Source organism: Echiichthys vipera (assembly GCF_963691815.1).
Source record: "Echiichthys vipera genome assembly, chromosome: 12".
NCBI lineage: Eukaryota > Metazoa > Chordata > Actinopteri > Perciformes > Trachinidae > Echiichthys > Echiichthys vipera.
In genome coordinates this window covers 6,112,662-6,140,155 of record NC_139837.1, presented here as the reverse complement: position 1 = coordinate 6,140,155, position 27,494 = coordinate 6,112,662, and the positions used below count along the sequence as shown (strand labels likewise).

General features: G+C 42.0%; 1 protein-coding gene across 1 annotated transcript in view; it reads right to left on the bottom strand.

Moving 5' to 3' along the window:
* The window catches only part of grin3ba (glutamate receptor, ionotropic, N-methyl-D-aspartate 3Ba), a gene marked incomplete at both ends in the record, with an annotated part of 70,778 nt that extends 53,193 nt beyond the window's left edge, over positions 1-17,585 (bottom strand). The window contains one exon of the mRNA XM_083923622.1: positions 17,052-17,585. Within this exon, the coding sequence (XP_083779748.1) occupies positions 17,052-17,585 (534 nt within the window). The remainder of the gene's footprint in view (positions 1-17,051) is intronic.
* Positions 17,586-27,494: the final 9,909 nt, after the last annotated feature.

Genomic DNA, 27,494 nt, shown 5'->3' with positions numbered 1-27,494 from the left:
CACTCACAGAAAAAGAGAGAGAGATAGAAATACTGATTCCAATCTGCACCATATTGCACAGTATGTGACAAACTGCAGTGGTCTCCTGCCAAGGGAATGATAAAGACTGTGTGTGAGAGAGGAAGAAAGAGAGAGGTGGAGTATAAAAGGTGTGGGAGGGGATACAGGATAGAGAGAGGGAGAGTGAGAGAGAGAGAAAGAAAGAGACTGCACAGTGAGAGACAATGGTCAAAAGAAAAAAAAAGTTTTTTTGTATTTGTGCCAATGCAGGACATTGTTTGCTAGTAAAGGATATTGTTAGAGTGACAGTCTTAAAGATCTGTGCACACAATGGGCAGCACAGGTGACATACTTAAAAGGTATCCCAGCCCTCCAGCCGGGATAAGAGTACATGATCTGAGTATAGTTAGGCTTCAAGGACACTTGATTGAAGTCATAAAAATGAAAGATGACTTGTTGGAACGGAATCACTGCGGAATCTCTCCCTCAAGTTCCTATCCCCTCCCTCTCTTCCTCCCTCCATGCTTCTTTTATCCCCCCGCTCTCCCTCTCTTCTCTGCGGACGCTTTATCCTGCCAAAACATTGCGTTTGTCCCTAACCCACAGAGGTAGAAGCAGGGATAATTGAAAAAGTTCTCACGGCGGGAGTTAAGTAAAGCAGATAAGGGGAGAAGTTGGACGTTAGCTGCACAACAAACATGCCGGAAGAATGTGCTCGGCCGTTGGAGAGAGTTTGCAGGGAGACGGGGAGGAAATGGAGGAAGAGAGACGGTTCCTGTCCTGGGTGAATGAGAGGAGGGGAAAAAAGAGAGTAAGCAGTAAATGGAGAGTTTGTGTGCGGTAACAGGGTAAGGGAGGGAGAGGGTGAGAGAATGAAAGCTTTATCTTATCTACTTTAGCCATCGCTACTGTCCACTGGCTCAGAGTATAATACCCACTTATGCAAATACATCCACATCTCTACTCCCCTGATAGTGTAGAAGCCCTAACAACATTTTAACCAAGTGTGTTTTTGTGTGGGCTTTTGTGTAAATGTTTCAACTTTTTTATGTGAGCTTGTCTCAATGCACCTCCCGGGTGCGTGTGTGGTTGTGTGTGCAGGAGAGTGCTGTGCCAAGAAAGACACCAGCATCCCCACCCCCTCTCTCTGCCCATCCCTCCGACCATCCATCCATGCCTTGCTCCCTCCCTTCATCCCTCATTCCCTCGCCCTGACATCCATGCTTTCCTCCCTGCGGGCATCCCACTGCCCGTCCCCTTCTTTTTTCCCTCCATCTTTCTTCCCTTCTGCAGCTTCTACCCCTCCTCTCCCCTTCGCTTCTTCTACCACTGCCTTTGTCTTTTCATGGCCACCTCAAATGGCTTTAGATCAATCAAAGGCACTCAACGGAGTTTGTTAGCGAGCGACCGTTGTGGGAGAATGAAGCCATGCACCCAGGGGTCTGCCGCCCTCATAATTAAATAGCTGGAGGACTGAATGCTTTCCTCCCGAGGACCTCCTGCACTCTCCGCTGACAATCTACCTCGGAGCGATTTGTGCCACTGAAAAACTAATCACTTAGGCTTGTGCAATCTCAGGCATGCTATAGAGAGACAACCAGCAATATTATTAGGTTTTGGAAAATATCCACTGTTTATAAATGCTCTTGGAGAAGCAGCAGATGCTGATTGGAAAGCAGGGTTAACCCACTGGCTGCCGGGAGAATAGAGGTAGATATGCTGATGAAATCAACAGTTGATGGGATGGACAGCTCCAGGTCTGGGACCTGTCAATCACAATGTGATTTACGTAAGGCCGGAAAATAAGTTGCGTGTGCTGGGATCAATACCTCATCCTTTAAGTGCAAGCAAGGAATTACAACTGACCAGCGTTCCTTATAGTCTACAGTATGACCTGTGTAGAGTACAGTGCACTCACACATACAAGCATGCTGTTTGTTAATCCCTGTTTCAACAAACACATTTGGTATAGTACTTTTAGAACAACATAAACCACAAGGTAATGTGCCTAAACAATATACCTATCCTCGCACCCAGAGCAGACAGTCCTCTTAAATGTAGGCAGAGTTGTTACTGGATGATAAAAGCTGTGGACAGCCACGAGCTGAACAACCAATTATGCAGAAGAACATCTGCATAACGTGCGGACTGTGGTGTTTCTACTTCAACAAGGTTAATGAAAAAATACTTAACTAAATGCAGTTAAGTTGATGTTTGGCTAATTAACATAAATTGATTTGAGTTCATACTAAGTAAAACTACAGTAATCTCTTAGGTTGATTTATGTGGAAAGACATAAAAGCAATATATTTAATACGTAGCAGTATTTACAGTTACAGTCCGTATTTACAGCGATGCAATAAGTTCATTAGTGGATTTATTTAGTGGATTTCGGGCATTTAAAATGTATTTGGATGGTTTATAATACTTATTTACGTGAATATTATTTATATTGCATTTAGAAAAGTTTGGGGGAAAATGTGAAAAATGTATTTGGCACCTTTAATTTCCCTTTGATGCACTAAAGGAAGGGAGTTTTTTTCACCAGTGGCAATTAAGTCAGGCAGTAAGTCAGGCAACCTGAGAGTGGAGCCACAGTTTTTTTTACCTCTCTTTTTTCTGGTTATTGTTCTGTGCCATTTCTTATGTGAAAGTAAACAGTCAAACTTTTACAGAGAAGTCCAGTGGATATTTTTTTTATGTGGATTAAAACAAGAGGAAAGAGAGGAGCCTCAAGCTAAGGCTTCTATTGGTACCATCCACACGTTTTTACATTTGCAAAAATAACTGTTTTTGTGTAACAAACTGAACTGAAATGCTTGAAGGAAATGAGGCAATAATGTACAACCGGACCAGGTCCCAAATCACAGACCTGATTTGGATTATGAAATCTGAATGAGTGTTAATCCTTTATGATATAGTTTTAGGTTTAAATGGCAATTTTAATACACCTAAGTTGTAAACTTAAAGCTGTACTCAAATTTTTTATATCAACAATAGATCATATAACTATGGGAGAGGTCGCTCAATGACAAATCCACAGAGGAGTACCTGCAACATCCCTCAGCTCTACAGAGCTTTTAAACATGTGTTGCTGGTTTAAAAGGTCTGATAAACCGGCTGTATGCTTGTCCAGTACCAAATGGCAGACAGACATTTGTCTCAGGAGTCGGTATAGACCAAACAGAAGCGTAAATATTGGGCTTTCATTTGTCAGGTGGCAGAAAACATGACTTCAAAACAATGTTAATGTTTCTCAGCGTCTGTTGGATGTGTAAACAGGCCACTGTTGGCAAACACATTGACCGTAACAACTTTTTAAGATGAGAATATGCCAACATTGGGGTTTCCGCTTGTTGTGCTGTTGCAAGTGACCCAAAGTCAATGCATGCAGCTATAAAAGAAAAGGAAGCATTCACAGAACATTTTGCCAGATGTGATGCAAAAATTCATTATACTCAGTGCTGATTAATCAAGGTATTTCACCACCTTGGAACAAGATCCAACCCAACCTTTTGCACAACAGATGGAAGACAGGACTGGGATGTACACACTTCTAAAACACACACACAGACAGACCACACAAACCATTTTTCACATCCAACATTTTGACAAAAGACAAACATGCCCACAAACAGTAGCACTGGCACTGCCCCGCTGCTGCTAGGAAAGCCTTGGCAGTGGACCTGTAGCCCAACGCTGCTATAGTGATGATGGTCTGATTGATACTGACAAACAACGGGCAGAGAACTGGAATGGACTAACTGGGCACGTCCGGCTTTACAAGGCATCCTTTAACTAGAGCTGACAAGGCTGCCAATGAATGCGGCAACTGTAATACGCTGCCATTTTGAAAATTAGCAGTATTAAAAAAAAGGTCTGGGAGTGACTGGCGCTGGAATGTCCAAAACAATGATTGCTTAGCTGAGTCATAAGCTTATCTTTGTCTCTGCCAAGACCATAACTGGAACCGTGTACACTAGTGGCCGGATGAGAGGAGTCCTCAGTCTCCCAGTTGACTTACATGCAAAACCTGACTATTTATTCAGTTGGAGTGAAAATGTAACAAAAAAAAAAAATCAAAGCATGAAATAATATTTTTGATGCTTAATTTCTCATGGACAATGTATCCTATTTTTTTTAGTATTCAGCATTTAAGCTAGCTTGTCCTGAAGTAATAAATGTATAATGTGTTATGTAACCTTGGCACAACCGCACTGCTTCATAGTGATTCAATATTTTGGCAACTTCAAGCATAAAATTAATATTCAATGATATATGAGGTTATTACAGCTTGGTGGCCCTTATGGACATGGAGAGAGGTGTGAATTGTATTCCCTTGTACAAGAGGACATCGCTCTACATCCAGAAGTGCAAAGAAGATGCATTAGTTTAAGGCTAAAACCTTTAGTCCATACTTTCTTCTCAAAATGAAGCATTGAAAAGTATGGAAAACAATATGTGTCAAAATTGTGCTGAATGCCTTTTCTTGATGTAGACAGTGTTGTGGGAATTTGGGATATTTGTAATTCCTACTCATAGTTCTGTCAGGTCAGACACAGTTCAGTGTCTCCTCTGTCTAACCTTCTTCATGGATATCGCAAATAACTGTCTCATGATGGTATAATGGAATATTTGTGCAGGTGGACCCTGTGTTAGAGACCTTGTGATGAGAGAAGTTCACAATGTTCGGAATGGGAATTGTCTGAGGCATGTTTTGTTTGGTCTAAAGACGTGACCCAACCAAGGCTTAGCTCGTGATATCTATTCTTTTAAAAGACAGAGCACGATTTGGCTCGGTGTCCTTCCTGCTATACTCTGGGCAGAGTGAGGAAGCAGGGGTGAAGGTATTTTTGTCTGCAGAGGAAAACACTTTGTCAAAATAAACCACGGAGAAAAAGCTGATCCTGTTTGTTGATCTTTTATTGAGGAAATCCATTTCCACAACAACAGCGGGGTGAAGAAAGCTACGTGGGTGAAAGTGCAGCGGTTTCTCTCCGTGGTTCTTATGTCTGTTACATTATCACGTGCTGTGTGGAAACCATCTTATGTAAAAAAAAATCAACCGTTGAAGTCAAAGTTTTAATCCACTTGTGTGGCAGTTCAATGATAACTGAGATATACAGTATCTTCCCCTGGACCAACTTGATATCTGACAACTCTCTGTCAGCAGTCCTCACCAGTGAGTAGTGTGAAAAAGACATCTCTCTGCCCAAACCAATTTGCCCAGCTGTCCTGCTCGGAAAAAAAAAACCTTTCAACCAAACCATTCCACCTGAATGCCTTAAGGCCAGACCTGACTCTGCCGGTGTATTATGGCTGAAAAAAAGAGGAACAGGAAAAACTCAGTCTTACATCGACATCCAAGTGCTCATAAAAAGAGAAAAACTAAAAGATTCTTCAATTCAATTCAATTCAATTCAAAAAACTTTATTTGTCCCCGGGGGGCAATTCAGGGCACACAGAGCAGCAAATAACGACAGTGCAACTATACAAAAACATTAGAACCAACACAAGAATAAAGTGTAAGAGAAGAGTAAGTGTCAGGATGTTAGTGTGTTAGTACAGGTTAGATACAGAGAACATCGTCGGCGTGAGATGTAGAAAGACATGTGTGTATCAGATGTAAGCAGACATGTGAACGGGTGTATATGATGTAAACAATGTAAACATGCAGTAGACTGTTAAAACAGGTATAAACAGAACTGTGGTGCAGAAAAGATATAAGTGGACAGTGATCGGGTTCAGTTGAGGTCAGACATGATGCATGTGTGTAATGAGCAGACGTAAACAGAACTATAGTGCAGTAATAGAGTATAAATATAATATATAACTATAAGCTAGATAATAAAGTGATAGTGGTGCATGGCAGGAAAACAGCAGTCTAAATATATGCTAGCTCTGTGTAACAGATGTATACTGAGAAATAATCCGGGACCCTTTTCCTCAATTATAAAAATCTTCACCACTCTGTTTTTATATTCAATATTGCATAAACAAGCCAAGAACCAGACTAGAAACATCATTTGGTCGGATCAGTACAGCCTAGACTGGTAGGTGTTATTTATCCATGAAGGTATCATACGCTCTCATATAAAAAGTGATTTGTTTGCTGCTATTTGTCATAGACGCCTTCTTTTTTCCCAAAATGTCCAGACCTTGGTCGCAGAACAAATCTCCATCGGTTTTATGAATAAATTTAATTTTACCGGTGTCTTTGGTTCTCCTTTTTTTAAAAATGGGCGATAGATGCAAGATATATGCATGTTACTGACCTGAATTATAGTGAAATATTACTCGGCTCTGTTGCGTGACTTGGCATTAGATAAGTGTGACAGGGAGGCTGCTTTAGCGCTATCTGCAGGACGGTCTGTCCTTTGTATGAAGGGCAATGAGGAAGGAAAATTGATCTCATCCTATTTCTCTTCTCTATCACACTTTTTCCCTTTTATTTTTCCGCCTCTTCTTGTGTCACCATACCCTTAAGATTTCATTTATTGTCATCTTTCAAATTCACCCACCCAGTGCCTTCAATCCTCTTCCCTTCAAATCTCTTTCCCTTCTACACTGTGTCTCGTAGTGACTCTGCATTAGTTGTACCATGTCTGCATTCCTCCTTCCAGCCCATAAATAGCATTTACGTGTTGGATGTAGTGCATATGAATATCAGATTGTCTTGATATTTCCCCTGCAGCAACAGTGAGCCTGTGATATCACTCAGGATTTATCTGTCGTTCCGCTCTGCTTTGCTTTATGGAGGCAGCTCGAACAGAGGTCAATGAAGAAAGAGAGTGGGAGAAAGAGAGAGAGTCAGAACCGAAACAAGACTCCCCAACACATCGACGACTGCTTGTGTGTATGATGGATGCTCCAAGATACAATCTGACTGAGCGTGCATATCCACTGTCGTGTGTATTTCACCGTGTTTTGCATATGAGTCCAAGTGTGTGTCTGTGTGTATGATTGCATCAACAGCAATATGTCTGTGTAGTTTATGGCAGGTAGAGGAGATAACAGGTGTGTTACAGGAGGGTTGTGTGTTATTGCGTTGTTAACCTAATCTGTGTTGGGCAGTGTGTGAAGTGTTACAGTAAAGACAGAAAGCAGGCAGGCTCTATAGGCAGCATACGAATGCAGAATCTGTAGGCAACGGGACACGATTTTGGCATCAGAAGCATACTGGTATTTGTTTGTAGTCCAGGTGGTATTGACCAATCACGTTTAAGCATGCTTTGGTACCATGCAGGTCAACAGTTCGTGAGGAGAGTAAACAAGGTGAACCGCATTGGCCGAGATGCAAATTCATGTGTTCATTCTTTTCTTCATTCATTCATTCTTCCTAATGCAAGATTTTGTTCAGGCTCATCCCATTTTTAGTTTTTTTTCAGCGTCAGAGTATTTCAGTGAATAGTTGTTTGTACATATGTAGGTATATTGCAAACAGGAACTGCTAACAGCTAGTTCGGCAGACATTTAATGACTTTTAATAGGCCAACATAACAGGGCTTAAGTAAGCACACAGCTGACTCAATGGAAACATTATACTAGCTGTTTACATCTTCCAAAGCATTATTGGAACTGTAGTACCAAATCGAATTAAGACAAGCAAACAACAATTAACCAACAACAATCATTAAAATAAAGTTTCTGTGCTTGTGTTTGCCTCTAGTGACTTATAGTGTCAGACTTTAAAAAACTCCCGTTGTATTGATGATCAGAGGCTACACAACATGACGGTCATTAGTAAGCAACACTGTACGGAAGTTGACAGCATGTCTCCGAGCAAAGCCAGCTCTCATCCAAAGCCATTTGAAACACCCATCTAGAGGCTAGAGGCTAAGACAGTTTCAACAAATATATAAAAGGATTTTAGAAAAAAAGCTGTATAGGCCTATAATTATAGTATATGCTTTCACAAAGTAATCATATTTAATACTTGGATGATCCATGGGCAGACTTCACTTTTATACTTTCTTGGTTTGGGGAATATGTACCCTTAGTCTATTTCACTATTAAGCCTTAAAAAAAACTCCTTGGGGGCCTGGTGGCAAAAGCTGGTTGCATCATCATAAAAGCCAGCATTTCAACAGGATGGTGATTATTTAATTTCAAATCCAACGAGCTGGAGTAGAGCCAAATGGGCAAAATGGCTGCTTTTCTGCTTATGTAACGATGTAACGGTGTCTGTTCATATGTGAGTGGTACCGGTGCACTGGTTGGTTTCTCCTTTAGACTGCCTTTCCTCTGTGGGCAGGTGGTGTTGAAGCCCATCCAGATGGGCTCTAAATCATCCCTGTTTCCTTGCCAACTCCCAACATAAATATCCCGGAAGGAACACAGAAGTTACCTTGGGGTCTACCATCTTTCAATCCCCCTTGTCTACGCCTCGCCTGCCTCTCAAATAACTTCATCTCTGACAGCTTGTCGCTCTGTCACATTTTCTTTGTCAACTCTTGGTTCCCCTTTTTCCTTTTTTATCTCTTACTAACTTGCTCACTTTACTTTGCTGTCTATTTCTCAGTGTGTAATCTTCCTCTTTTATTCTTTTCAACTCTCCTGAATCGCTCACTCTGTCTGAGCCTGTTTCGTTTTGTAGCTCTGTCTCTTACTTGCTCTTTATCCTTTGTTACTTTCATTTAGTCTTACCCTTTCTGAACTTTTTCCCCACTTTCTTGTCGTCACCCCCGGGTGTCTGGCTAACCTGTCGTTTTGGCACTCGATCAACCTTGTCTCACAGCCATCTGTCAGCATCTGTTTAATCTCACATCAGCACACGTCTCTCTCACCTCTCACCTGTCTTGCATCCTGTCTGCCTCTCCCGTCTGCTTGTCTTTCACCTGTGACCTACTGGAGCGCCTATAGGGCCCTATATATGTGTGTGTTGTGTCCAAGTCTGCCCTTATCACTGAAGCCCACCTGGCCTAGATTTCTGGTGTTCTGCCTCCACCTAAAGTCACACAATAACACACATTCCCGTATGTGCGTGCACAACCAAACAACTGCTGCACTGGCAACAGAATCAGTTCTATGGTAGGGAAAGATGAGAGTAACTTCAGAAGGATGTGGAAAGTTTGAATGTATGTCAACATGTGTCTTCATCTGTGTGTGTTGTGGATACATTTGCATGAGTATAATCTATATGTGCAGTGTGTGCAAGCCTCAGACAGATGTGTGAGTGCGTGTGCATTCACTTAGCTGTATGGTTGTGCGCAAGTAGGTGTGAGGTGTTTTTTCAATCACAGATAGCTCCAAGTTATCACTCACTAATCCTCTAATGAACTGGCACAGTTTAGATAAAACTTCCTCCATCAAACTCTTCAATGGAAGAGAAAACACAAGGCCCAGGCCTCCTGTCATCCCTCCCTGCATTTCCTCAATACCCTCATCCCCTGCTACTCTCCATCATCCCTTCTTCCATTTCATGCAGCCTTCAATCCCCGCCCATCCTCTGTGGATCCCTTCTTTACTCATTCAAGACCTGATTCGTAACTAGATGATTTGCCTTTCTTGACCCCTCTTCTTCCCCACCTGATTTCTCCTTTCCTATTTGATCACGACTTGACTCATTCCCTCACTTCCTTGATTCCTTCTTCCTTTAATTTTACTACTGCTTTACTCTGCCCCTTCTCCCTCAGTCCCTCATTCCCTTTCAGTTATTTCCTTCATTCCTTCTGGTTCTTCCTTTCCTTGTTCCAACCAGCCAATTCCTCTTTGTCTTTGATCCCTTCTTCCCATGTGTCCTAAAACTGGGTAGACTGGCATCACCAGACTAATCGCAAATGGGTTTTTATCTTGACCCTCTTAGTTCATTTTTGATTTCCAAGAGGTGTTATCATTGGTGCCAAGCAAAATGCTTCTGGGTGCAATTGGATAGACCTACAATCAATGGAAAACAATGTTGGTCGAGTCACAAACTCTCTTAAATTACAGCTAAACAGTACACTAAGATATGTTTCTGAAAACATTTTATGCGAGAAACAGACAATCAGTACTGCTTAGTTTGACAGTTTGATCTGAATTTTGTGAGCCTGAAAAAGTATGCTGAACGGATCTGCAGACAGCGACGCTGTCAGTCATCATCTGATTGGTCCATCTGTGATTGGTCCATCTGTGATTGGTCCATCCAATGTCAAACTGCTGGGAAACTGTCTGTATGAGAGAGGAGCCACACATATCTGCCAGAACCAATGAAACATGAGTTTGGCAGATTCGTCTCTTGTCCAGGCTGATAAATGGATTCCTGTTTCTTTCTAAATCGCTTCTTCTTCATTTTCTCACTCTGTTAGTTCCCCTTTTCTCCCTCATCCCCTACTATATAATGCATACTTGGTACATGACTAGTCGACATGTCATGCATTTACATTGCGGACAAATCTTGGGTTGATGGAAATAAACTTAAGGAATTAAAAATAATAAACTATAAGGTTGTATCCATTCATTGGTGTCCACGTAGAGTGACGGATTAGTTAGAAAAGTTCATATTATTAGCATTAACCCTGATTACAGGTGAAGTAAAATAATATTTTCGTGGTTTCAAGGAATATAATGGTGCAACAACAAGTCTGAAAACAAATCACTGATGTGAAGCTTCAGCTACCTACATGTTGTTTAAACGCTTTGAGCGACGAAATACAACACATCTTTTTTGTAGTGCCACGTTGCTGTCACATTAGAATTTAAGCTACTAAGGGTCATGAACACACCAATGTTGGAAGAACAACTTCCAAACTCGGAAATGTGAATGCCACTCACTTCCCCCCTTTCCTTTCTTTATCCCTTCTTACCCCATGCGGCAAAACATTTCTCCCTGTCCTTCATATCCAACTGATAGATTCCTCCCTTTTTTCTGCTGATCTCCTTCCCTTGTTCCCTATCCTCCTATTCTCCCTTTCCTCCCTGATCCCTCCTTTTAGCATTCCCCACCAACTGATTCCTTCTTTCTTCCTTGATCCCTCATTCCTTGATCCCTACATACCTCCTTCAATCCCTCTAATAACTCTCTATGATGACAACCACAGCCTCCCCCCTTCCATTATACATGCAGCCCTTCCTTTTCCAACCATCTCTATCCATCACAGGTCTTCTTTGTAAATCTTGATTTTTTTTTTAGCTCTATGGAGAAATATCGTATTGTTTGGAGTTACTGGAAATATTTGTTTCACCAGGGGCAAAAACACAAGCCAAACACAAGCCAGAGATTAGAACACAAACGCAAATGCCATACTGAGCAGCTCAAACAGGCCCACAGTACTTTTGGTAATACACACTCTGCTGTTTCTGCTCCGCTCAATTAATCTGGCTCAGTCAAGACCGCACTGAACTGTCATCATAACACTAATAAAGAAAAAGCTTTGAGCTGTTTGCATTAAGTGGCCTGCTTGTCTCAAACTGTCAGTCTGCCTGCGGCTCTAGCTCGGCAGAAGTTTTGTCCCTCTCTTTCCAGTCGTTTATTCCACTGTGGTCGGGCACAAATCCCCTCATCATCTCAAAGAAAACACTGAAGGCAGCATGGCCTTGTAAAGCCTCATTAGGCTTAATAACCTTTAGTGATCACAGAGGCGACGCTGTACGTGTGTGTTTGAATCACATACATGCAGGTATACATTTGTGTGTGGCTTGTGCATGTGCTTCTCTGCGTGTGTGTGCATGTGTGTGTGTGTGTGTCCTTTGAGAGCCGGGCTAGCTCAGAGCCACAATGCATCTTATTCAGCAGGGTCCCTGGATTAAAATGTAATTTCATTCAAAGTCGCAAATTGGGTTTTTTACTATGCTAATCTTCATTTTACTAAGCAGGATGAAGTATGCCATTAAAAAAAAGAAGTGACTTAATGAAAGAATGCAGGATGGATAGATTGCAGTGGTAAGAGCAGTCCCCCAACACAATGATAAAGGTTATTTGGAACCATAAACAGTAAAAAGATCATGAATAATACACGACATGACTGTATCTGAATGTGTATTGTAGTGATTATATTTAAGGGAAAGGCCTAATGACAAAGGCATCAACATTTGCGGTTTAGACATTTAACTAACGACGTGATTCAGAGGGATTTAAACTGCAGATGCACAATCAGCTAAATTACAGACAGTCGTTTCAGATCAAATGATCAACATTACTAGTAACATTAACAAGTGCAAAAGGTCAGAGCGACAGAATCCAAACAAATATGTCTTTATACTTCGAATCAGAGTTGTGTCGATACTGATACCGGTATCGGAAATGCCTCCGATCCTGCCTAAAATGCTGGCGTTGGTTAGTACGCAAAGTCTATGCACCGATACGATAGGCTACCACGTAATTTAGCCCAGAAAGGAAATCTACTTTAAATGGTTAATGTTCTGTTTCATTTATGACTGACTACCATATATTTAGTAGATTAAAATAAAGTTGTATGGCACTCATTCTCTACCTGAGCCAGGCCATACAACGATAAATGCAATCATGTCACAACCAAACAGGGTTAGTAGTATACAGCTAATAAAGTAAATAATAATAATAACAACAATCATAATATCGAGTAGGAAATCGCTACTTATAATGCTCATACTTATGATCGAGGTCCTGTTAAAAAAAAACAAGGCAGGTAGAAACTAGACTGTGAAATATGAATAAAAAACTCTTCTCTTTTGTAGGGAGTATTATAATATAACATTTAACGTGGGAATAATGGAGCTCGGTGAACTACAAAGTGGGAAAAAAATATGAATGGTATTGAGACTCAGACTCTGTGAAATACAGCCCTGTGCATTGTGCTTTACAAATGAATTTGCAGCCAAAAGGTGCAGTGACAGTAACTGAGCTGCACTGCTCCCAACTGTGAAGAATGACAAATAATGAATTCACACCATACCACCCCTCTCACCTAATCACATTCAGGAATCAGCAAAACCATCTCCTTCAGCTCTCCTTGCTAATACATTTCCGGAATAGAAATCATGATCCACAAAATTATTTCTGTGATATTATCAGCAAATCTAGAATTGTTTGGCAAAGGCCGTGTTTTAAAAGGGCCGGCCGCATCAGAAATGGGCAGAGATCGCATAGATGTTCTTTTTTCAATTAAATAGTCGGGCACATGCGCGAACAAATTATTTTATCCTATAATGGCTTTGGTCCTATTACCAACACATCCGAACACACCGATAGAATACCAATTTTAAAACCAAGATCCTTCACTTTTTTGTGTTAATTAAGGTTATTTCTGAATTCCGTCACTTAAACATCAAATATCCTCAATTTCATTTCTTACCCTTGTTCCATGAGAATCTACTGATGAACAAATCACCTGCCCAAATTCCCATAATGGCCCTGATGGGAATTAGAAGGCCATTTCCTTTTGCTTTCCCCTCCTCCCTCTGTCCCTCTTTCCTTTTTTACTTTTTTTTGCTCCTCTCATCCTCCCTGCCATAGATGAATGGTAGAGATTTACAGTTAGGGGTCACACACAGGTTCTAATTAGCTTAAGTAGGTTGGGAGGAATAAGCACTTCCTTGCTGAGACACATCACTAAGTCCCACAGCTCTGTCTGACTAAGCAGAGAGGGGAGAACACACACTAACAACCGGCCTCTGTCTCCGTCTGGCCCTCTGTCTCTCTGCATCCTTCCCTGTCTCCCAGCCAGTGCTGAATTTCCCCCAGTATTGCAAAACCGGAACATTTTTGACAATGGCGAACTACTCATCAAGTACATAATGACGACAACCCTTCAGCAGGGGCTTTGTGTGAACCGAAAGGCAGTCTGGGAAACATCTATCATCACAAGCTCAGAGAAATGTTACACATGCTATATGACGCCCCCATCGTGGCTGTGCCAAGCTCATTTCTTTGTTTTTGTCCTCAGATGAAACATAAAATATGGCAGAAATTAGCTGACGGTGAAGAAGGAAAATAGAGAGCCAAATACTAATGAATTCTTGAAAGGCTGTTTTTTCTCCTCATGAGCAAGTTCTTTGACCTTGAGGAAGCGTATTCAGCCTGCGATCGAACCCCCCCCCCCCCCCCAACAAGTCACCTTTTATTTTGAGTGGCATTTTAAAATGCGCAAAATTGACTTGACAGTTGGAAGGTAACATGCGTCTCCTGCTGCATGTCTCTCTCTATCTCTGTGTGTGCATCTACCTCTCTCTGATGTCCAGAGAAGGAATGTGTTCACCAGAAAAACATGGGCTCAATTCCCAATACCCTGCAGAAATATCTCAACAAATCAAAAACTCCAGGAAGAAGACTCTCCTTCCAGAGACAAAAAAAAAAAAAGAAAGAGAAATTCCTCCTCAATTTGAATCAATCTGTGACGGATCCGGCAAATTTTTGGCAGAGGCGTTTGTTTTGTCTCTGCATTTCTGCAGCCCTCCTACCCCTCTCAGGAGTTCTCCTCCCCCATTGATGCTAAAATGTAAATAGCCTTTTTAATTAGAATTATATCTTCCGTCTGTGTATTTTGCTATCACCAGAGAAACCACTATACTGTCCCCTGTTTGTAAAGGATAACAACTTGCTTCCTGTTGACCCAATCCACTTGTCACTGCCCTCTGTGTGTCTTTGAGAACGCGTCTCACCTCTTCCCAGCCTCATTTTAGTTTATTTCCAACCATTGCTCCCTTTCTATGGAGGTGCACCCTGGAGTGTTGGAGAAAGAGAATGCATTACACTCCTTCACCATGTATTGAAAACCATATGGTTTGAGGGCAGCACCTAATGATTTTTGTCGCCTTCAACAAAGCGGGTCATAAATTGATCAAGTGTTGACGGACTGAAATGTAAAAAATGCCACTCACAGTGTCTCAAATTGGAAAAATATCAAACGTACACTGATATAAAATGGCGAAAAGCTGAAAAGTCATAAATATGAGATGATGGGAACAGACAGTTTTGCAATTTTTGCCAAATAAAGGATCATTAAACATGGTTTGTCGATTCATTTTTGTTTACCTTACAGTTTCAGCACCGTTTACCCAAACAACAAAATAAACTACAAGAACATTAAGGGATCATTCTTATAATTCTATATTATGCAAGTTATATTTGACTATATTCTTGGTTCAAAATGGCAGACATTCCTACACAAAAGATCCCTCCTCCTCGGTCACACACTGAGCTCCGTACTGTGACATCTTTAACCATTTTTCCTAGTCTGTTCCTAATCTTTCATTAGTCCAATATTTCTTAGCTGCCCTGTTTTTCCTCTATGGCTTACAAACAAACAGAAGTTGCTGGCTGTCATATCTAGAACACGTCACCTCGTATGAAACAAGAAAAACTGGCCCGACACTGTGAAAAAAAGATTTCATGCATTTAATATAAAGGCTGAAGCACTTTTCTGTAGCATAAATAACAAAGCGTATCAACAAACAGGCGTCCATTTATATGAAAATGCGGTTTGCAATTATTGCTTAATATACTGAAACTGAGGGAAACAGAAAGAGAGTGATGGTTGTTTCTTATTTGCCCACTGACTGCTTGGCACAGTTCTGAAGAACTGAAAAGCCTCCCATAGCTCAAAAAAGCCCTCTTCTCCCTTCCCTTCCCGGCCCATTCCTACCTCTCTTACCCCTCTCTCTTTCCTTCTGCTCTCCCTGTTTATCTCCTTGCATTGCCGACACATTCGTCAAGTGCTGTGACTTCTCATTCATGCAAGCTTTATTGAAATCGAATAAGCAATCCATTGTTGACAAAGAGACGCAACGGGACAAAGATTTCAGACTTAAACTGTAGACCCCCCCCCCAATGCTGCCTCTTAGTGCCTCTGTGTTTGTGTGTGTCTCAGTTGAACCTGTGTGAAAGTTGAAGTCCTCTTTATGTGCCTTTCTGTGTTGTTTCTTACCCCTGTGCAAGTGTGTGTGTGTGTGTGTGTGTGTGTGTGTGTGTGTGTGTGTGTGTGTGTGTGTGTGTGTGTGTGTGTGTGTGTGTGTGTGAGACATATAGATGCAGTTGGCTGCTCAGTTGGATAGAGGCGGATATGACTGGAGCTGGATTGAGTGACTGGCAAGCAGCTCAACTGCTCCTGGGAATACTAACATGACACACTCACGCATACACACACTTATTTCCTCCCTACAAATTTGCACACACACACACACACACACACATATCTGGAAACACACACACACATAAACATACATATGTGACCATGCACAAATAGCACAAGCAACACAAGCAGCAGACACCACACCTCTCCACAGCATCCATATATCAGCATCTCGACTGTTTGAGTGATCCGCTCTGAAAGGTGCCAAAACACAGCCAATCATACACTCCCATTCAGGCACACACACTGACTCAGAGTCTGTTCACACAGAGAGAGAGAGAGAGAGAGAGAGAGAGAGAGAGAGAGAGAGAGAGAGAGAGAGAGAGAGAGAGAGAGAGAGAGAGAGAGAGAGAGAGAGAGAGAGAGAGAGAGAGAGAGAGAGAGAGAGAGAGAGAGAGAGAGAGAGAGAGAGAGAGAGAACATTCCACTTTAAACCTCTGCTGGTGGAGGGCTGGAGGGTTCAGTCCAATACAAAGGCAGAGCTACCATATTAAACATGCATGTGAAGGGCCTGCGGGTTCGCCAGCAAAAGCTTAGCTGAGATCAATCTGAACATTGCTGGAAGAAGACATTTAGTGGTGCAACTTAAGAGCCTGAGACTCTAAATGGTCCTTTAAACTACATTTCCAATTATCTATATTGTATTGTTACTATTACTGTTACTAATTGTTCTATTCTTAGGAATAATTGACCTTATTCTCCCTGTTAGAATTACCTTTCCTTACACTATTCCTGCCTGACTTAAAATCGGCTTTAAGGGGAGTTTTGCACATGCTCAGACAACGAAATCCTTGCCACAGGCAGAGGTTCATCTGTTAGTATCAACACTCTGATAAAGGTCCAAATGAAAATATGTTTGGCCAGAGGTTGCTGCTGATTAAAGTGCAAGGTGCAGAACGCATAAAAACAATGTCATAAACTCAAATAACCTTCAGTGTATTCTGTTTTTTTTTCTGTTCTTATAATAAAATGACTGCTACAGGTGCACAGGGACAGCACACAAACACACACACCATCTATCCATACCTTAGTCACAAGGGGTTCTGTATCCTCCAGGATGGAGATGAAGGGGATCTCCAGGAAAGATGAGAGAAACTCCACCTGGATCAACTCCTCCCTGGAGCGGGGGAAGGCGAGCACGGCGGACACCCCCCTGACAACCAGGTCCTGGCAGGCGCTACGGGACAACGACTCCGGGTCCCCTCCAGCGGGCGATCGAGCCACCATCTCCAGGCTAAGATTATAGGGCAGCAGAGGGGGTGTTTGGGAGGCTGTCGTAGAGGAGTCTGCCCCTCCGCTCTGGTGCCGGAGGCTAGCCAGGGCGCGATTGAGCGCGTTTTGTATCCGTGCCGGCTGGCGGGTCGGCAAGAGCGCACCGAGGCGCACGGTGTGTCCTATCCGGGTGAGGATGTGGCAAGGCTGAGGGTGCGGGAAGCAGGACTCGGGGGAGCAGGAGACTGTTGATAAAAGAAGCAGTAGAAGCAGTCTGGCGGAGATGAAGAGGAGATGAGGTCTCCCGGGGGTGAGGCAATAGGTCCAGAGTCCAGAGAGAGACACCATGCTGCAGCTCCGACACACAACAGAGGAGGACTGGGCTCTGCTCGGCGGGAGATGGCATAGCTCCCTCTTTCTCCCGGCTCCAACGCTTTTTCTCGGACTTGATGGTTCTTTTCTTTGCCCCTTTTTCGTTGTTGATGCGCGCTGTCGACGGTGATTTGTGGGCGTTTTGACGTTTCAAAGTTTTCGTGTCAAGAGTAAAAGAAGCGCAGGCGAAGGAGAGGAGAGGAGAGGGAAGATGAGCGCTCACAGCTTAGAGCGGTCGCCCCGCTTCTGTCAGTCTCTGCTGGAGGAAGGCACACCAGCTGTGGAGAGAGAGAGAGAGAGAGAGTGTGTGTGTATGTGTTTTCGTGCGCGCTTGCGTGTGCGTGTGTGTGTGTGTGTGTCCATGCGTCTGCCGGCCAATAATCTAACCTCTCACGGAGCTGGCCTCTTGTTGAATTTTAATGAAAATTCGTCGGGTAACATTTCCTTCCGCTTCTTCGGGTCCCAGAGAGAATTTGCACTTAATGTTTTCATTCAGAATTGAAACTACAAGCAATCAAAGACGCTCCCTTGTAATTATTTTATGAATCTCTATCTAAGGATAGACAATCCAATGCAGAAATAAGTTTGCTTCTTTTTGACCGGAGTTTACCTTTGTATTTCTGCATTTCTAGTGGAGGATAAACATACAGTACTTACCTCAACATTTCTCCTATGGCAAGAACACATATTTATAAAACATATACACACAGAGCATCAGACCTATTAAACTGCTGTAAGATTCAAAAAGATAGATCTTTTTTTTTTTTTTTTAAAAAAGGGATAAGGCATAATTGGATGGTGTTATAAGTGGTGGCCATTTGTTTTGTGAGGGGCACTTCTAAGCGCCTTCGCAGCTCTGACCACGATGTCCCTGCCAGGTTGGCCAACACAAAGCTAAGAGCTTGCAGAAATCTCAATTTTCCTCTGAGATTTATTCCTACTTCCTTCCTGCCGTCCAAGCAGAGCATTATCCGTTGTGTAGCCACATCTCTTCAGCACCATGGACAGCGCCAACGCCATAAAAGAGATCTACTGTGCATGCTAATTTGGCTCTGTGCAAGGGATGGCCACTCAAGTCCTCCCTTCATTCATTCTGCACTCACTTCTCTTCCTCTTGATCTAATTTGCCATCATTAGAGCAGAACATTCAGTAAATCTTCATGTCCAGCAGAAATCTAGGCAGCAGTGTGTGGCTTTCTCTTTTTCTGATAATTCCTTGTTTGTCGGACACCACTGATGCATCAAAAGTCTATCTCCTTCTGTTTTTTCTGCCTCTGCTCTTTTTCTCTGCAGCTTTGACACGGGGTGACGTTTCAGGGCCGTTTCACTGCGAGGTCTGACATGGAAAAAGTTGAGCTGACATACCTGCAGATAAAAAGGTATCACACTGTCTCTCTCCGCCTCAAACACACACACATTCCCGGGATCAACCAGTCATTTCACAGTCTGCTAGGTGACCTGATGTGATACCAGCGTGCTTTACTGACAAATCTGATCCAGTTGGGCACAAAGTGTTTTCTTACCTTTCCTCCTTTTCCTCATGCTCCACTTGCTCCACACGGAGAACAGATGAAAACCAACACTGTGGGCTTTGTTCTGCTGCAGAAACCAGCAACATTAAACTTGCATAGCTCCTCACACACACTCTCCCCCAGGTACCTGTTGGAAGTTGAGCAGGAACAAGTATAAACTAAGTGTTTCCAAATGTATTCCTCTGTAAATGATGTAAATGTGATGACTATTGGGCTTTACATAAAATATGCAAGTGTCTGAATGTACCAGGCTGATGAAGCCATTTCCTAATCAAGATGTCAAATTATATCCACGAAGTTGAAAAATTACTCATAATCAAATGCTACCAGAATGGTTTCTCTTCTCCATGAATAATGATATTTGGAGTCACTTTATATAGCCCCATCACATTATTGGATGCCAGATTCATTTTACGAAAGAAAATCAGGAGTTTGATTTCTTGCTTTTAAGCTTTTGACTATAGGTCAATAACATTATAAAAAGATGATTACAGGGAATTATTAATGGAAAACCCCTTTAAGTGCAGTGGATTAAGCTTCTGATTCAGCCTCACAAGATCTTAAAGAACTTGTAAACACACATGACAGTAGAAGGGAAATACCAAGAATATAATGGTTATTTCAACCTGTGGAAGGGGATCAAGAGAAGAAGACAGAGATGTACCGGCCAAACACTCCAGTAATGCAAAGCCAGTATCACCAGGTAAGCCCTTAGATAGATACCCCAAGACACAAGACGGAGAGGCTGGCCCAGGAACACCTGGCGAAGGGACCTTGAGACTAACATCAAGCAGAATGGGCTGACATGGAAACAGCTGGAAAGGAAAGCCCAGGACAGAAGTGTCTGGCAAACAGGGGTCAGCGGCCTCGCTCATGAAAAAGGAAAGGAGTGATCATTATTTCACCTTTACATAGAAAAGACAAGAAATCAGCTCTTACTTAAACCATACTTAAGATCTCTTTTTAACATGTATATTCCCTGACAAATTGAAATATCGTTTGTGGTTTTGTTTGTGTGATGCCTTAACTCTTAAACACAGGCATCTAAATTAATTTGGCATTTTCAAAACTGTTGTTGTAAAACTGTTTATTTTACTCTGCAAATGAGAAATCAATAAAAGCAAAGCTCTTGATTAGAAAGCGTTCATTATGTAAATTATAACATCTATAAATCAAAATGACTTCCAGAGGCAAGAAGCCACTTTACAATGGCTTATTTTACTCAACACTTATGCATAACAATGTACTGAAGTCACACTCAAACACCACTTTTTACCTACGGTAAATAGATAATGTTCATAAGCGGGGCATTTTCTCCCAATTGCCACTAAAATGTACATACGACTCAAATATTACTCGAAATCACTCCAAAAATGCACCATTTACAGGTTTACAGTCCAATTCAAATCCACCATGTAAGTGAAAAGAATAAACTGTGAAATGAATTATATGCATTGTCAAGTATAGACACTATAAACTCTAGAGGCTGGAAAGTGGCTGCAAGACGAATTGAATCATTGGGAGCACTGGGAATAGATATTTTTCCAGCAGCAGGCATAAACAGAACTGTGAAAAAGGCAGACCCAGAAGGAATTTTATTTTTGGGCAAGGTGACTTGTTTCCACCTGTTGCTCTCTTGAATATTAAGCCGTGTTCAAGAATAGAACGACTGCCGAATTGCAACGCTGCGGCAGCACAATACATTCCAGGAGGAGGATGCTTATCAAGGGTCTCAAGTGTGCAACACAAACCTCCTTTGGCACCCTGATCGCTGCAAAGGGAGAGCGATGACTGGACTGTGTCCTTAGTTTGTCCTTAAAGGTTGTATACAGGTGATTTCCTATTAACAGCTTCGCCCCCATGGGTGTATTTGTTTTGATTATGTACATTGTAAGGGATTATTGTGGAGAATAGGATTAAGCAGGCATCAGAAACCCAATTAAAGTAGCCCTTCATCTTTGCTAGCGCGGGCCACGTCTCGGTTTCACTGTGTGAGATCCCTCCTACTGCCTCAACACCTCCTGCCCTCTGTGTCTTCCACGCCTCTCTTTACCTGCCCGCTGTCTTTGCATTTTAAATGTGCACACATCCACTCTTCATCCATTCCCTTTTCTGTTTATCTCCCCAGCTCAACCCATTTGGTCCTGCCTTCAACTTTATCCCCTTTTCCCTCTGATCTTTTCCCCCAATCCCTCACTCTGCCTTTCACATTTTGTGCCTCTTTGAGGTAGACTGCAAATTTGCTATTCGCACCCAAACATACAAGCCACTAAACCACATCAGTGATTAATTCCTGAGCTCAAACTGCAATTACACTGGTAGAAGAGTGCTGGAGAACATAGTGGTTCAGCTTAGGGGTGAGCCAACAACAACTGCCAATTTGACTAAGGGTGAGAGCTCCTCTGTGAGGGGGAATGTCTATTCATGTGTGCGTGTCATTGTGTGTGTGTCTCTGTGTGTGTAAATGTAATCCCAAATAATCTGGCAGCATAAACCCAGGTAGCAGAGAGGCTGTTGGAAAGGCAGGGAGCTGTGAGTTAGTATTCCTGGCACAGCGTTAAAGGAACTAATATCACCTTTTAGCACAATGCTCACCAGCCAGTGGCAAGACAGAGAGATGGGAAGACTAAGACAGAGAGGACGGAGGGAAAAGAAGAATAACAATTATTCATGTGTAAAAAAACTGGAAAGGGTTGTAGGGAGCAGGCGAGAGTAGACAAGTGGGGAGAAGTGGGAATGTTTAAGGAATATTTGATGTTAGCACGTGTTGTGTCTTTAAAGTTGAAACAAATGAATGACTCGAGTTCATTCCTCGCAGTTCCTTTCACCCTCTTTTCCCCCTGATGTACAAAGACACTGGTCTATAGAGAGAGACTTATCTGGAAGCAACAGCAGCACCCTGCATGTGTAAGTGTGTCTTTGTGTGTGTGCGTGTGTGTGCGTGTGTGTGTGTGTGTGTGTGTGTATGCGTGCGTGTGCGTGTGTGTGTGTGTGTGTGTGTGTGTGTGTGTGGCAAATTGCAGTATGAGGGTTTTTGAGTGTGTGCATGTTCCATTTTCTGCCAATATTTCCTTGTTTTGTTTTCCAGACACTGCTCATGTAGCACTCAGGTGGTAACAGGTTTCATTACTGTAGATGTTCGAAGGCCTTTTAAAAGACAGTCAGGTTTGTGGTGTTAAAGATGTTTTATGGATGTTTAATAATTTTCCACCACTTGGTTTTTCTCAGGGTTCTGCGGTTTCCTCCCACAGTCCAAAGACATGCACGTGTTATCACCCGTAGGTGTGAATGGTTGTCTGTCTCTGTTCGTCTCTATGTGCCCTGCGATAGACTGTCCAGGATGTACCACGCCTCACGCCCGATGCCAGCTGGGATAGGCTCCAGCCCCCCGCGACCCTGACAGGGACAAGCGGTTGAAGATGAATGAATGAATGAATAATAATTTTCCAATTCTTTATTGTGAAGGCATTTGATAAAAAGGCATTTATATCTGCAAGTTATTTTAACATGTAGGGATATCAATGTCAGTCTGTTGGTTGCTTGGTCCACCACTTTGGTACTGCCGTATCGCGACTACAAACTATTGAATTTGATTTTATATGGTTTAATAGAGGCGATGCAATTTAATATAGTTCAAATACAGAGCATGAAACTGCTGCAAAGAGAGTTTGTAGCTATTGTCTTGCTAATTTTCAACTTTTGTCCCGAATTGGGCTTTAATATGTACAGTGTAGTTAAAATATACAGCTTTCAGTACCATGAAAACCACAATACACTATATGGAAATACAATAAAAATACACATCAGACAATACACCATTAAACATCAGTAATTTATAGTACAATTAGCTAAAAACAAATTTAAAAAGTTTAGAGTTCTGACTTGCCTTTAGCCAGCACTTAACCTTTGTTGTAAAAGATTTTATAGCTGGAATTAATTTGATATCAGTTGGTAATGGGTTTAAGAGTTTACAGCCCTTTATGGAGAAAGCTGTCCAAACTTAGACGTACAATATAACAGTTTCTACTCACCAAGTTATTAGTTACTCCTTTACTGCCCTATCTATGGATCAGTGGTGGCTGCTGGTCTTTCAAGGAGGGGAAGCTCATTTTTACAGCCTACATCATAAATGTGTTTGTTTATTTATATGTAATTTCTACCCTTCGTTCCTTTTCAAGAAAATGATCTGTGACCTTGTCGTACCAAGGCGTCTTTTCCATTGACTTGACCAGTGTCCTCTCAATGGCCAGCAGAGCTAGGCTGTTAGACGGCCTTGCCCCCAATTAGAGCTGCCGCGCCAGGCAATATGTTATGATCATTATCTGCAGAACTAATAACATTCTCCTCAAACTCAGCTGTACGGTGTTTGAGGCTAATTAGCAAATGTTAGCACTGAAATGGTCAACATGGTAAACATTTAGCTACACATCAGCCACATTGTCCCTGTGAGCATGTTAGCATGCTGATTAACATTAAATTACAATGTCACCAAGTTATAAAAAAACATACCATATAGCAACAACATTCCCGGTTCAACCGAATTTGCTTAATTTGTTGTTTTCATTACACTGGCAGAGTAGAAAAGCCTTTGAAACAGTTGAACCCTGGGACATTACACCTCTTATGACGATGAACAGAGAAATGCTCTTAAGTAGTAAATTATTTCACACAAAAAGCTCTAAACAATTGAATATGAGAATAAAATATTCAGAGTAGGGTTGGCTGTGCTTTCTGATCAGTTGTCCCTCTGTTCTTTCCTTGTGTTGCCGGGGAGAATTGTTGCTGATCAGCAAATTGAGTTAAGTTTGTGTCCTTAAAAAGACCTTGGACTCTCAGACTCTAAACAAAAAACACTCTTGTAGATCTATACAAACAGCTATTGCCACACAAATATTACTCTAACCCGACGCCAGCCAGTCATACAGTGCCACCAGTTTTTCATGACAAAAGCATAATCAACAACACGTCTCATTAGTATCTTGCCTGAAGAGAACAAGTCATATTGAGCACTCCTGTGACCACACAAGTGGTTCCGATTTCATGACTGAATTCACAAACCCATTAAAAGCCAAACTGTCAAGGTAAGTTCTGGGAGGAATACATTGCTGTTGTTGCATGAATAGAGAAGAGAAGGTGAGCTGACTGATGGTGGCATAGTAGAGGATTCAGTCAAGGACCATCACTGGTGGAGAGCTGCACTGATTAGCCCAAATAGACTGCAAATGTGTTGCAGGCAAAACAAGCCTCCTGCATGTATCCTGTCTCAGTTAGCCAGTGTGTGTACGTGTGTATGTTTAAACAGAGTAAATCACACTTAACGGCGTTCAAACTAAGCAGCTGGTTTTGCAAAAGAAAGGAGGCGTAAAGGAAGTTTTTCTTTCCATGAGTGTATACACTATACTGTTTGTATGCATACAAATGTTGAGTGTTCGTTCAATGACCTCCCTATGAGACATTTAGGGTTTGTGCAGGTGACTGAGGTGACGCGTTAATCAGGCCCTCTGGCAATTTGTCAGTGAATATATGTGTATTTAATTGGAATATACAGTCAATACCCAAGGGAGTATGAATTTGCGTAGTTGCATGCTTCAACATGACTGATTAATATGTGCATATAATATTGTAAAGTATAGTACATTAAGATTCTGTCCATAAACACACTTGTTGTTTCTGAGGCTATGTACTGTAAATTACACTGATCTTAATCAAAACAAGGGTCTCCATCCAGAGGATTAGAAAGGCCTCATTTGCCTGCAGTTTTGTTTCCTCCAAAGGTCTCAATAGACATTCAGAGAGGAGGGACTGAGCCCTAATTAGGTTGGCTCACACATTCCAAGATTCGACCAATCAATGGTCCGCTAATGGGCTGTCAGTCACACGACAAGGCCTGGGACAGGTCAGGGTCGCTAGAGGAATGCCTTAATTTCTCAGCAGAATGGGACAAAATGGGCCAGATCGGAGTCCGGCCAATGGGGGCAATTATAGAAAATGATGAGATCCAATAGTAGGACATGGCACATAATGAGCAGCAAGATGGTAGAGGGGGTTAGGGTGAGCTTTTTAATCATTTAAAATTTCCCAAGGTGGAAGTTTGAGCTTGCCTGGGGCTCTTTTTCTGCATTTCTTCCTCTTTGTGCTCCTTGTCAGTCTTTGATTATCACATTGTGTTCAGAAGAAGCCCTCAGACTCATTACAAGCTCGTTGTACTATTCATAAGCGACAATGAAAAGACAAACATGTATCAACTGACAGATTTTCTCTGTCTTTTATCTCAGTTGAACCACGCATGTAACACCTGCCGCTGATGTAGAACAAAAGACAGAAAACAAACAGATGCTGTTTGTGGTATGCCTTGTTCTTGAACAGCTTGATGTGGTTTGTTCTGTAATTTTCACAGAAGAGACTGATTATGTGGGCCAGAAAAAACGGATGGAAATGCAGAACTATAAGTCATGGAAAAAAGGCTGTGTAATCTGTACAAAAAGCTATATGACATTTTACTGAAAAAAGAACACAACAAAACAAAGCTTCTTGTCAAAGCAGAGACAAGTTTCGTGTCATCAGTAATATGGCACACATTGTGTGGGGCAAAAAACTGACATTGTGGCTGTTGACATTTATTGTAAAGCTCCCTACTTTGTCACAAGCTTGATTCTATTGGTAACTCAAAATTCCCATGGCGACTCAAATCTCTGACAATTGCACACCACTGCATTATGAAAAAACTAGCTTAGAATTAAATCTTATTTAATCATGACATTGCTGGTGGGGCCGGAATGACAGCTACTGAATAATTCACACACACACACACACACACACACACACGCACAACAATTACAAGACAAACAGAGCTGTGACCAGGGGCGTAAATATAGTGTGTGTGGTTACATCGGAGCTCATGTGGTGGTTGTGGGGTCACGTAGACAGTGTGTTGGGCAGTGAACGGGCCCTTGAGAGTGATTCAGATTGCCATCTCAGAAACTATGCCTGTATTCAAAGAAGAACTCTTGTTAAATTAAAAACAATGCCATTTGCTGTATATGCACTCGAAAAAGGCAAACCCTTCTCTGCCATGTTTTTTTTGTTTTGTGAAAGGGTCAGTAACAATCTAAAGACACAATTTTAAACGTGTTCTACATGAACTATAACAAATATAATTAACTATAAATAACTATAACTAATAATGGTGGTCAGCACTTTCGCCTCACAACAAGAGGGTTCCGGGTTCAAATCCCGGCTGGGGCCCTTCTGTGTAGAGTTTGCAAGTTCTCCCTGTGTCAGCGTGGGTTTTCTCCGGGTTCTCCGGTTTCCTCCCACAGTCCAAAGATATGCTCGTGTTAGGTTCATTGGTGACTCTAAATTGCCCGTAGGTGTGAATGGTTGTCTGTCCCTGTTCCTCTCTATGTGCCCTGCGATAGACTGGCGTCCTTTCCAGGGTGTACCCCGCCTCACGCCCGATGTCAGCTGGGATCGGCTCCAGCCCCCCGCGACCCCGATAGGGACAAGCGGTTGAAGATGAATGAATGAATATATACAATTATGATTACTGGGTAATATGTATGTTGATATTGTCCAATGTCAAGTTTCTATCTGATCATATGATGAGGTCATACGATATATGGTAGCTAGCTTAGGTGCAAAATCTGTCAATACTGACTGATGAACACATCTGCAAGCCAAGTGAGCAATCATGAAAGTCTTATTTTCCCAGTTTTGCCATTCAAACATAAACAACAGTAAGAAAAGACAAGAGAGAAGAGAAGAGGAGGAGAAGCAAGGCAACCAATTTCACGTTTACTCATATAATCAAAGATGGACATTTCAGTTGTGAATTTAAAGATTTTAAAGCTGCTGTGATCAGTATTTTTTTATATTAACAATAGATCAAATGACTGTGCAAAGTGAAAGGGGTCATCCATAGTGACAAACCCGTAGAGGATTATTACAACACACAGTTCCCCTCGGTTCTACAGAGTGTTTTAGCCGTTTTAGCTTTTTTTGTCAGGCTGCAACTTAAATGAATCAGTCGCTCCGGTTTCATAACTCTCATTTCCAGTTGCAGCAGGCAGCTGTTTTAAGTGAAATAATAAAAAATAGGCTCTACGCTATATGTCTAGTATCAAATTACAAACAGCAACAGATGACTAGCTTAGTGCTGGTGAGTGGCTGGTGAACATGGTTGAGAATTTAATAGCTAAAGAGTCATTTTCATCCTCTGGAAGTGGTGGAGACCAAAACAAAGCTGAAAGGAGACTGATTATTGAACTGCCATTCATCAGGTGGCGAGAGGCAGAACTCTAAGTTAATAAGTTAAGTTATTAATAGGTAACAGTTTGTTAGCATGTTAGTCACA